Here is a 12,520-nt window from a genome sequence, read left to right as displayed (position 1 = left end):
AAAGAAACATGAAAAAGGGGGAAAAACAAGTAGAACATGGAGGATTCTACAATATATGAGTGAACACTGGGAGAAAAGACGATGGTTCTGTGAGCACAAATGCTGAGGCCAGAACTAGCATTAAATACCTTTCAACCTGAGGATTGCTCCTGCGCGAGAGAGAGAGAAACATAAACACACATACACACACCCATCAGCAAAAGCAAGAAATCACAGAATCACAGAAACAGTAAAGGATGGAGATAAGAAAAGGTGGGAATACAACAGAAACAGCCTGCAGTACTGATCTCTGTCTTAGAGCACATGTTTAATCAAAGTTATTAAAAACACAGAAATTATTAAACATGTAAGAATGCATTAGTTAAATGTATATAATGTCCTTCTCAAGTCTTTAGCATTTTCCAAAAGACATGATGCTAAAAATTTTATTGTCAACATAATCGAAGAGCAGTGTGAATTTACAGCTGACCAACAGCGTTATTTGCATTTTAAGAAGGAACTTACTTAATTTTTACATCTATTCCAATCAGGCATAACATTCTGAGCACTGACCGGTGAAGTGAATAAAACTGATTATCTCCTAATCATGTTAGTCCCACATGTTACTGGGTGGGATATATTAGGCAGCAAGTGAACATTTTGTCCTCAAAGTCGAGATGTTATGCATCTCCAAAACTGCAGCTCTTGTGGGGCTACTGTTGCTCAAATTGCTGAAAAAGTTAATTAGGGTTCTGATAGAAAGGTGTCAGAATACACAGTGCCTCGCAGTTTGTTGCATATGAGGCTGCATAGCCACAGACCAGTCAGGGTGCCCATGCTGACCCCTGTGTACCAACAATGGGCACGTGAGCATCAGAACTGGACCACGAAGCAATGGAAGAAGGTGGCCTGGTCTGATGAATCACATTTTCTTTTACATCACGTGGATGGCTGGGTGTGTGGGAACACATGGCACCAGGATGCACAAAGGGAAGCCGGCAGAGGCAGTGTCATGTTTTGGGCAATGTTCTGCTGGGAAACCTTGGGTACTGACATCCATGTGAATGTTACTTTGACATGTAGCACCGATCTAAGCATTGTTACAGACCATGTACACCCTTTCTTGGAAACAGTATTCCCTGATGGCTGTGGCCTCTTTCAGCAGGATAATGCGCCGTGCCACAAAGCAAAAATGGTTCAGGAATGGTTTGATAAACACAACAATGAGTTTGAGGTGTTGACTTGGCCTCCAAATCCCCCAGATCTCAATCCAACTGAGTGTCTGTGGGATGTGCTGGACAAACAAATCCGATCCATAGAAGCCCCACCTTGCAACTTACAAGACTTAAAGGCTAATATCTCGGTGCCAGATACCACAGCACACCTTCAGGGATCTAGTGGAGTCCATGTCTTGAAGGTCAGGGCTGCTTTGGTAGCAAAAGTGGGACCAACACAATATTAGGCAGGTGGTCATTATGATATGCCTGATTGGTGTATAACGTCTTTTAAATTTAACGCGATTTTAAAACCTTTAAGAAATTGAGCAAACTGTTTTCTCTTCTTTATAGAAAAAGCTGTGTGTGCCTTTCTTCTGAGATTAATATGTCTGACAGCTGTGTATCTGGGTTTCCTGAGCTGGCTATTCGAGTTGTAAATGTGTGTGTAAATGCATTGCATGCATGTTGCACTGTGATGGACTGGAGAACCCCCCCCCTAGGCTGTATTCCCACATGGAGTGTGTTCCCAGGATAGGATCCAGATCCACTACAACCCTAACCAGGATAAAGATGCTCAAGATGAATGCATGTACTTTGCATGATTTTGGCAACAAGAGAGAAGTCAAAAAAGAAAAAAAATAAGAAAAGTAAAATGTCCGTACAATGCCATACATAGAAAGAAGAAATGTTTCCTAGAATACCTGAAAACCCCAGTGAGCCAGCTGAACATCTCTCAGGAAATCATATTCTATCTTCTAATTAACAAAATAATTGGATTTTATACAATATATTTTAATATTTATAAAATCAACAAGGCATTACAAATGTGCATATAAGCATCCTTGCGTTCATGTTCTTGTGTCTGTGCTTCATTCAAAAAGATTTCATGTACACTGATAACCACCTCATCTAATGTACAACATATAGTACATTCTTGACAAACTGCAACGCAGTGGAACATCTCAGTCAGCTTCACACACACAACCTAGAGTTAAACACACATCTCAATGTTTACGCTAACAAACGGCTTATCAAAGAACACATGATAACACATGACAGACCTGAATTGTGGGACAGGACTAACCTGAGACTCAGAAGCAGGAGCAGGAGCAGCCTCTGGTGGCAGGGCATGAGAAGAGCGGCTACGGGGTGGTGGTTTGGGTGATGCCAGGCCAGGCTGAGGTGGCATGGCTGCCCCGGTGCTTGTAGCAGCTGGCTGAGACTGTAGAGGTGCTGCTGCCGTTGGCACCATAGGTGGGGGAAGCGTAGGTACCATGGGTGGGGGCAGTGTAGGTATCATGGGTTGAGGAAGCTGGGACTGTACTGGTGGCCGAATGGGGGAGGTGGCGGGAGGCTGCCCTGGAGAGACCATCTGAGGCCTCATGGGGCCAGGCAATGAGGGAGGAGGTCCTGTAGAGCATAAAAGAACACAGGCTTGGTCAATAGCAGGAAAAGACCTAACTAAATTGAGTTCTTTGGCCAATAACAGTGAAAGTACAATTACCACTCGCCCTTAAACTTTAACTGCATCACAATTTGGACAGTTACTGAACCTAAAATGTAATGAGGTAAGAGACAAATAAAAATGACAGAAATATAAAGTTGTGCTGATCCATTATAGTGGTTATTATCAACTAGCAAAATCTTAATGTACTCTTAATATCTAGAAAATTTAGTCATAATTAACTACAGGCAAGTCAGCCATCAGGGAACTGTAGCTCCTTAAAGGAGACGTGAGATTTTAATTTAAAAATAGTTTATTCCTAAAAGCAGACAGCTTAACAAAAGAGTAGTCAGAATATTAGGCTGGTTCATTTTTAACCTGAATCTTTAATGTTTTAGCAGTTCATTAGCCTCTTCTGTTTGCTGTAATTGTTCACATACCCAGAGGGAGCTCTGCTGGTTTGTTCTGTGCACTTGGGACAGGTCTCGGGGCTCCAGGGTGGTTATCTGGGGTGGGTCTCGGGGCTCCCGGGTGAACCTCAGCTATGGGCCTGGGAGCTCCGGGGTGGGCAGGAGGTGGTGGTCTGGATTGTGGTGGCACACTGATAACACCTGCCCTTGGAGGGATGTTCTGAAATAATATATATTTTTTATGATTTTAAAATGATTTACTGAGGCAGATCCTTTCAGTCTGGCAAAAAACTTCTCAACTTTTCAATTTCTGCAGTGTATTTATATGGTCTTCTTCAAAGTTAACCCACCGGCCTTGAACTGCCTGGAGCTCCTGTAGACTGGCCTCGACCTGAAAAACAGCAGGAATCATGATTACATTTAAAAGCACACTCGAAACAAAAATGTTTTCATTACTCTGGTAATACTATCTGTGGCTTAGTGCCCTGCTGCTCTCTAACCCTGTTCCTTCATATTTTGACTGCATTCTCACAAAGCCACATTTATCATCTGTATAACTTTCTGAGCCTGCTAAAAGCCTGAGAATTGTTGTACTTTGATGTAAAGACAAACATCTGATGCAGAAATTGCTGCAGTGTGTGCTCTCATCCCTCAGCAATCTCCTCCACCCTCCTCCTCCTTTCCTCCCTGACTCACCTCTTCCTGGTCAACAGGGGGTCAAACACAGTACTGCCAGACCGAGCTATCTTGCCAAATGTGGAGCCAAATCCCTGTACTATTCTCACATGCAAGAGCATACTCCCTTTCCCACGCAACTTAAATGACTAACAGGGTCAGTATGATAAAGCCAGGAAAATGCTAGTGACAGCAGTCTGGCATTCAGGTATGCCCACCAGGTGACGACCAGGTGGCTAACTTCCCAAAAACACCCTTCGTTCCAGTACCATTGAAGACTAGTCACTGATCACAGCATTAAGACCTGAATGTGTTTTCTGTATGTAGTAAAAGAACTGACATTCAATCTGTGCACTTACTTACCAGCAACATCTGCTCTGGGTAAAGCAGGGCTTTTTTGTCCTTCGCAGCATGGAGGATTAAGTGATTTACTATTAGTCTCGGTTTCAGTGCATTCTTAAACTATACATTTATTATACTATGTATAGAAACCAAATACGAATACATTATTTGGAATAAACAGACAATGTGCTGGTAACAAATACAGACAGGAGATTATTACTATTAGTTTTTTTTAAGGTTCACATAGGGCATCTGGTTGAGATTAGAGATGTGCACTGATAGTGGGATGGCAATAGACAGAAAGTCAAGCCTTATATTGCAGACAAGTGTAAACAAAAATAATAACTGTCTGAGCAGGATTTTTTTAAAAGAAAAGTCAGCCACATGCACATCTCTACTTAAAACCAGTTGTAAACTTGAGTAATGTTGCTGAGGTTGATGCAACATCACTCAGAGCCAGATCTCACAAAGTGCTAGCATTTCTACATCTGTGCTTCCCTCACCAGTATCTACCACTGCTTCTTGGAAAATAGTGGTAGGATTTATATTTAATTAATAAGTAATTAGAAAAACAAACCCACTTCCTGTTTAGGTCACTTTGAGATTAAATACAGATTATGGGTATTAGGAGAACTAAATAGATAGAGATACAGACACAATGCCATTGTGTTACACACTTCATATCCATGTGTGTGTCTGTGTCTGAAGCAGCTGTCTACTGCTACATCACACCTCATCGAAGCTCTCGCAGCAGAATGGAGAGGTCATGCACAAATATAACTGATCTTGAAATAACATTTGCTGTATAAAGACAAAGCAAATTCATTTCAAGGGTGCATGAACTCTTCATTTCTAGTGTACTACTGACACAAAAATCAATGAATGGTGACGTGCTACATAAAGGTAACTACATTTTTGTAATTACCTTCATTATCACTCAAATCAAGTAGATTTGGAGGCTCTGCAAAGCCTTCAAACAAGAATTTATATTGAAAAAGAAAATAGTCAGAGCCTGAAAACAAAAGAAATATTTCCAAATAAAGCAATAAAACATAATAATATTAATATAATGGTAATAAAACAAGTGGGAATTTGATAAAGATGACCAATAAGTGCACATTTAGTTATTACACATCAATACAGAAAAAAAAAAAAATCAGACTACAAAAAAATGCAGTAACCCTTCCTAAACACAAGCTGATGATATCAGACCAAAGGTTGTGCTAGAGAGATGTAATATTAAGGTATTGCCAAAGAGTTGTGCTAAAGAGATGGAATTTAGTATTAGGTCAGGCTGCTTTACCTGAGGGAGGTGGGGGTCTCTGTGGAGGTGCAGGTCTGGCAGGGGGAGCATTGGGTCGTGGGGGAGGAGGGCGTTTTGGTTCCAGTCCTTGTGATGCAGAAGCTCCGAGCATCTGACTTTCCATTGGAATAACTACAAGAACCAATGAATGATAATCACCATTAATACCGAGATCACCGTTACCATTAACATAAACATGAGCTTTGGTGTGACATGCAGCAGTAAACAGACACAGCAAAAACTTTCCCAGGAGATTTAAACCCTACAGCACACATTTTCAACACATCTGTGGCACCTCTAAAAGCTTCACTCTTTACCTTCCTGCTCCCTCCTACACGTGATCGGACTGAGATCGCCTTTCAACCACAGTGAAATGAAATAAAATCAATACATTGGTAGAAAGATTAAGAAGAATACAAGTACATTGTCAGTAGAAATACAATAATTAAATCGTCTTTATTGCACAACTTTGGGACAAAACCTTTAACAGATTTGAATGTTTTACTTGTAAAATATAAATAAAGTATATGTTAAGGGAAAATGTGAGCAGCATTTCAGTTTTTGCATAACACAGGTTTTCTACCTTGTGGGGGTCCGGCTGTGCGTGGTGGAGCTCTGCTCGGCCTGCAGGGGGGTGCGGGTTCTCCATGAGTCGGTGAGGGGCATGGGCTTGAGCGGGGCGAGGGTAATGGGGAAATACCAACATCCATACCAGCCCCAGGCTGCAGGTGCTGGGGAAGAATATTCTCCACCTCCTCATCCACGTCGCCTTCAAAACACATCAGCGCCAAAGGTGATTTCTTATTACTTAAACCCACTGCCTCAGGCAGTTTTATAAAAAGCCATGATCATGAGCAGACATACCCTCCATGTCAAACTCGTCTCCCATTTCGTTGTCCTCAGCGAGCAGCGTGGAGCTGGCAGAAGTGGGGATGCTGCCACAGATCCTCTCCACACTCATCTCCTCCTCCAGACTCTTGATCCAGCCAGGACTCTTCAGCTGGATGTCTATAGTTTTCCCCATCACCTGAATAAACAGTAAGAGGTCATTCATAAGTAAAGAATTCCTAGTACGTTTTTTTTAATAGCAGCAGGAATACTCTGAATATCTACACTGCTAAAAGTACATATAAAAAAATATATTAATTATTTATATTAATTATAAAAAAATCATTAATTATTTTCAATCAAATTTTCAACAGGCAAAGATTATCACAGCAGCATAAATTATTTTTCAAGGCAAATCAAATTAATTATTTGTTACTATTGATCATATATTAAACTATTAAATTGTTTAACATTTTTTTTTGTGATTGATTATGCTGAGGCTTTTTTAAAATTTGGGATGCAACTTGCATGTTTTTAGTGCTTTTATTTTTGCAGAAAGCGGCTTGAACTGTTGAAACTGCAAGCACAGGATTCGTCTTTTAAACCAATTCCAGTGTCACACATACATAATGACTTTCTGTGCTAGCTGTACCCATGTTCGGTGCACATGAACTGAAGACAGTTTTGGCTGAATAAGTGTTGCAATGACATTACACGACATGTCTGCAGAAAACCTGCGGCAATTTTGAAAAAAATCCAAGCTCCACATAACACTTTTGTGTTAATTTAATGTTAACGTCATTGCAATTCCAATATTTTCTACAGTACATGAATTAAGTAAACCAAACAATTATTTATCCTTAACAATAAAAATCCTGTTACTTACAGTGGAGGCACTCAGTGAAAGTGCAGCCAGGGCAGAGTACCCTTCCAAAAACGTCACCCACATCTTTTCATCCACAAACCTGTTTTGGTAATTAAAAAAGAAAAATAAGGCTTAAAAAAATACAATTGGTAATAACGCCACTTTAAAAAGAGTCAACAACAAGCTTCCAAAGAAAAGTGGCAGTAAATATGATCACAATTAACATAATATTATTAGTTAGAATCCCAAAAAAACCCTCACCTGATCAGAATGACCTCGCCGCAGTTTGCAAACTTGTCCAGCAGCTCGTCTATTAGAGCATCATCGAAGTAATCATCAGGCCCTGAAGTGCAAAGAGAGACTAGGATAGTGCCATCAGGTGGACCCTGCAGGGCAATCACATCTTTGTACACCTGATGCCGTGCTTCTGGGTCCACTTCAAGAATATCCACATCGATGAGGGCCACCACCGGCCTGGAAGAGACCCAATATAGATTATTACTGAAAATGACTTAGGAATAATTTTCTAGACATACAAACATTGCAAAAACATTTTCTGCATAAAGACACAGTTTTAAAAAACAGGTTTAGCTAAATCTACCTACTGCCATTTATTCTTTTCCATGTAAGGACCAAATGATTCTAAATGCTATTAATAGAGGTTTATGTAAGTAGTAAATAATCAGTGAAAAGATTGGTGTAAATAATCAGTGATTTATATCATAAAAATATAGAATCAAAAGCACCAATGTATCGTGTTAATGTAGTGCTTTAAATAACATATGCAATCTTTGAAATAAAGCATTTGGTGCCTCATATAACTTAATATATAAAGACCAGGGGTTTGGGGTTTGTTGTACCTGTGGTCTGAGGTCTTGAGCTCAGCTCTGCTATAGTACTTCAGTTCACCAGGGCTCCACTGGAGCTGCTCTTCCTCTTCCAAAGGAGCTCCTACTACATTCAGCCCCAACTCGTCAGCTACAAACACACAGTCACATAAACATGAGAACACACCCCCACACACCCACCCACCCACACATCCACACACACACCCACACACATATATATCCACACACACACACACATATCCACACACACACACACATATCCACACACGCAGGCAGACAGGCAGAGACAGACGCAAACAGACAGACTTGAGTTTGGCCCGTTTCAGACTGAAAAATACAAGGACAAGGGGATAAAATGTAAACAGCACTCCCACCAATTCTCTGAAAGTCCCACTTTCTCCTCTTCCAGAGCACGCGGTCTGTCCATGCAGGTGTGCGGCATTTCTCACTCGTGTCATAGTCATCAGAAAAGAGGTCATATTTGTACGTAGGAGCAAAATCCAACTTTCCTTCAATAAAGCCCTTGAAAACCTGTAATAAAGATATTAGAGAGCTTAGTGTAATTGATTTATACAATCATTTATTCATACAGTTAAACGATAGGTTTTATTATTCACACATTTATCTTAACATAGCTGATCTAGAGCCTATCCTGGTAACACTAAGTGTGTGGTGGATACACACACAAACAGATTTTTTGATTTTTTTTTTACATCTAAGCCCAATTTAACCAGAGAAACTGGAGGAAACATGGGGAGAGCATAAAAAACTATACAAACAGTAACCTAAGCTAGTATTGAGCCAGGGACCCTGGAGCTCTGAAGTGAAAACACTGAGACTGATAATTCGGTATAGCTGTAAAAATAAGGATAATAAAAAAAAATAATTAACATTTAACATTATACATGAATTCTTTATTACATTGCCTGCATTCTTCTGTTCCACAAGCTGGTCCCCAGCGATGAGAGCATCCCAGTTCTGCTGCCTGATCAGATCTTTTACCTCCTCATTTGGCAAGCTGATGCGATAGTTAAAGTCCCCACACCAGAACACGTAATCATGGGAGTAGAGCAGTCGACCCTGTGCACAAAGACGGAAAAACGAGAGACATAAGTTTTAGATAAACTGTGGTAATCTAAGGTTCAATAATTTTTATCTAAATGTGGTTTGTCTGCTTGGACTGAGGTTAGAAGCAAAATACACGAATAGTTACCATAGGGAACGACAGCCTGCGAGTGATCTCACTGTAGTCGTCATTTCGCTCCTTGACCTGTGATTGGCCGGCAGCGAAATGTGAGCACACAAAGCAGATACTGGTGGTGTGGAAGAGCATGCGGATAGCCACACCCCCTTTGTTCCCTGTGGCGCCACCCATCCCGGTCTTGACAGTGTCTACAGCAACATCTCTGTTCAAGAAGGAGAAGAATTCCTATTATTACAGAATTGCATTACATCTTCAGTGCCAACCATAAACAGTAGAAAAGTCCTGCTTATATGGTGACCAGTGACTAGCTTAACTTCTAATCCAGTTTTTATACAGTCAATTAAAATCTGGAACCAGATTACATGGGATCTTTCCCTTAAGAATTTATTACAGGCTGTACCAACTGCAAAAAAAGTATGTTCGTCCGATCAATGATGGATGAGGCTTTTGAGGATTGGGCTACAGAGGGTGTGGTCTGATCTTTATATTGATGGAAACTTTGCCTCTTCAAAAAAAGCAGGATTTATGAACTATTCAGCATGTGTGAGACCTACTTAAAAATAAATGGGAGCTAGAGTTAGATGAACCAATGTAAGAGGAAATTTGGCACAAAATAATATATGGAATTTTCTCGTCATCCATATGCCTTAGACCTGCTGTAATACAATTCATAATTGTTCAACATCTGCACTGGTCTAAGGTCATACTTTCTAGGATTAAGGCTGACATAGACCCCACATGTGATTGATGTAGGCAGGCTTTCACCACTCTGCTGCACATGTTTTGGACATGTCAAAGGATTTACATGTTCTGGATTAATATTTTTGAGACCTTTTCTGGGGTATTTGGACAGGTAGTAAAACCATCCCATTTTATTGCATTGTTTGGTGTGGCCCAGGAAAACACCATTCTCAACAAAAGAGAAATTAACATGTTGGCTGATGATGTTTAAATGGAAGGAGCCTATTCCACCAGCACATAATCACTGGATAAGGAGAGCCATGGGCCATCTTAAGTTGGAGAAAATTAGACATACAATCAGAGGGTCCATTATAATATCTGGCAGCCTTTCATAATCTTTCTTGAAGCAGACAACTTGGCAGTGTAAAAGGGGACCTTGTAGTATATATGATTACTTACTGCTTTTTATTTTTCTTTAAGGAAGTTTGACTATATATATTGTCTATGTCTGGTGTTTGGAGGATGGGGGTTAGTTATTTGTGTTTTTCTATTCTGTATAATGTGAAAACAAATGAAAAAAAATGCCAGAAAACTCTTCAAATATCTCTAAACAATGTTGAGATACAGTACACTGGTCACAAATGAAAAGGAAAAAATCAGCATCAGGTGAAAGTAAGTTTACAAAGGTTTAAGGCCACAACAAGCCAGTGGTCAGTGTGCCTTGGCTTTGACTCAAAATTGTGGTGGTGCAGAGTAATGCATTTTAAACATTTTTGTTTGCCCAAAAGCTACCACCGGTGTCTGTCTGGGCTGAGATATGGTGTTGTACATCATTTTTACACTCAAAACGTTCAGTGATTATCATAAAAAACACTCATATCAGGAAACAAACCAGAAAAAACAGAATCTCAACCAATAAATCACTGTTATTGCATAAAGTATTACATTAATATTCCTGATTAAGATACACTTACATGTATCTACAGTCACTGGGTATTTTATCTCATTTTGTATCGGAGAAATTTATAAATCTATAGTCATCGATTGCAGATTGTCTTTTTTTACTTTTACATTTTTTTTTGCAAACGCACTTATCAAGGCCCGCTCACTTTTACATCATTTATACAACTAAGCTATTATTTATACTAACGGTTGTTATTTATACAATCAGTTATAAGACATCTTATACAATGGGCTAGCACTGCCTCCTCTCCTTTTACCCATTCTTCTATGGGATGGAAAAACCTCTTAAATAATATCTGATGAGCATTGGTCATAGTGAGTCCTTTCCGGTGGCAAACAGGGTAGAGGATTTTGTAGATTGTGTATAGGACAGACTAGAGTCGGTAACTGTATAATTATAAAATGTTACAAAGTGGTAGGTTTACCTGATGAAATAACCAGTGGGTGTGGCTACAAGTAGGAACACAGTATCCATTACCAGAATATGTTTATATAATTGTTCTGGCAACATGACCTTCTCGATTGTTAGAGTCTATAATAAAATTATGAAGCGAAGACCAGTTGGGTATACCTGATGAAAGCAGCATGCTGGGGCCGAATGAAGATAAAGAGACAGACTCCCACCAGCTGCTCTGAGGCCAGCAGCACATATTTATGATCCCGTGAGATGTTCTTCTGCAGCTCTGCTGCCCACAGCTTCTGATTGGTGGTGCTGTACAGAAAAAGAATCCTATTTAGTGATATTTCACCCGAAAATGTCACCATACTTGACATTCAGTTTATAAAGGTTACTAGACCTTTATTAAAAAGATAAAGATTTCTCAGATGTGTTTTAGTAAAAGTGATGCAGTCTCTGCACTCCAAGAGTATGTGATGTGCAGGAACCTCAGAAGAGCAGACACAGAGACAACAGTTTTATTTGTTGGTACGGTTGGGTGAATCGGCTAATATTTTAATGTCGAATATCTCTTTAAATCGTTCTTGGAGAAGCAGCTGATGAAACAAGTAGGAAGATGGCGGTCGTAACAACCCAAAAGCAAAATAGTTATTAAAACATTTTAAGTTGTGTTTTGTTGCCGTTATTTGATTTGAGCTGCACTGATGAAAATTAACTCTTTCTCTGTTTGCTGCCAGAAGCTACTCAGGGCAAGCCTGGGAGGAGAAGTGATGCCTTCTTAATGTAATGGCTATTGGTGCTATTTAAAACAGTTTATATATATATATATTATATATATATAATTATATATATTTATAAATATATTATATATATATATATATATATATATATATATATATATATATATATATATATATATATATATATATATATATATATATATATAAACTGTTTTAAATAGCACCAATAGCCATTTAAATGAAAGGATTGTGGGTTTTGTACCTTGCACTGACTATGTTGCCAGCATTCAGCTCCACCATTTCCTCAAAGCCAATGGCAAAGATGTCTGCAGGCTGGGATCTACTGTCTGAGATATAAAGTAATCAGTCAGAAATTTCAGCACTATACACAGTTAACATGCAAGCTGAGAATTCATAAATCATAGCTAATGGAGAAGGGAGAAGTTCACTTCCAGAACAAAAATCTACAAATAATTTCCTCACCCCCTGGTCATCCAAGATGTTCATGTCTTTTTATCTTCAGTCGTAAAGAAATGATGTTTTTTGAGGAAAAGATTTCAGGATTTTTCTCCATATAGTGGACTTCAATGGTGCCTGTGAGTTTGAACTTCCATAATGCAGTTT

At 39.4% G+C, this 12,520-nt stretch overlaps 1 protein-coding gene across 6 annotated transcripts in view; it reads right to left on the bottom strand.

Annotated features, from left to right (window-relative positions):
- Positions 1-12,520, bottom strand: part of synj1 (synaptojanin 1) — a 36,146-nt gene that overhangs the window by 3,707 nt on the left and 19,919 nt on the right. For 3 of the 6 annotated variants that reach the window (XM_058411168.1, XM_058411169.1, XM_058411170.1), the window contains 16 exons: positions 12,159-12,243; positions 11,331-11,471; positions 9,125-9,317; positions 8,833-8,991; positions 8,286-8,442; positions 7,924-8,041; positions 7,325-7,537; positions 7,085-7,163; positions 6,235-6,397; positions 5,954-6,139; positions 5,371-5,502; positions 4,993-5,037; positions 4,089-4,127; positions 3,401-3,441; positions 3,081-3,270; positions 2,281-2,606 (listed from right to left, as the gene is read on the bottom strand). In XM_058411168.1, the coding sequence (XP_058267151.1) occupies positions 2,281-2,606; positions 3,081-3,270; positions 3,401-3,441; positions 4,089-4,127; positions 4,993-5,037; positions 5,371-5,502; positions 5,954-6,139; positions 6,235-6,397; positions 7,085-7,163; positions 7,325-7,537; positions 7,924-8,041; positions 8,286-8,442; positions 8,833-8,991; positions 9,125-9,317; positions 11,331-11,471; positions 12,159-12,243 (2,267 nt within the window). Of the gene's footprint in view, positions 1-128; positions 150-2,280; positions 2,607-3,080; positions 3,271-3,400; positions 3,442-4,088; positions 4,128-4,992; positions 5,038-5,370; positions 5,503-5,953; positions 6,140-6,234; positions 6,398-7,084; positions 7,164-7,324; positions 7,538-7,923; positions 8,042-8,285; positions 8,443-8,832; positions 8,992-9,124; positions 9,318-11,330; positions 11,472-12,158; positions 12,244-12,520 lie in introns of all 6 variants that reach the window. The other 3 variants (XM_058411173.1, XM_058411171.1, XM_058411172.1) reach the window with 3 other exon arrangements.

Source organism: Hemibagrus wyckioides, linkage group LG16 (genome assembly GCF_019097595.1).
Source record: "Hemibagrus wyckioides isolate EC202008001 linkage group LG16, SWU_Hwy_1.0, whole genome shotgun sequence".
Lineage (NCBI taxonomy): Eukaryota > Metazoa > Chordata > Actinopteri > Siluriformes > Bagridae > Hemibagrus > Hemibagrus wyckioides.
Note: the sequence above shows the minus strand (reverse complement) of the source record. Positions and strands in the feature narration are given on the sequence as shown.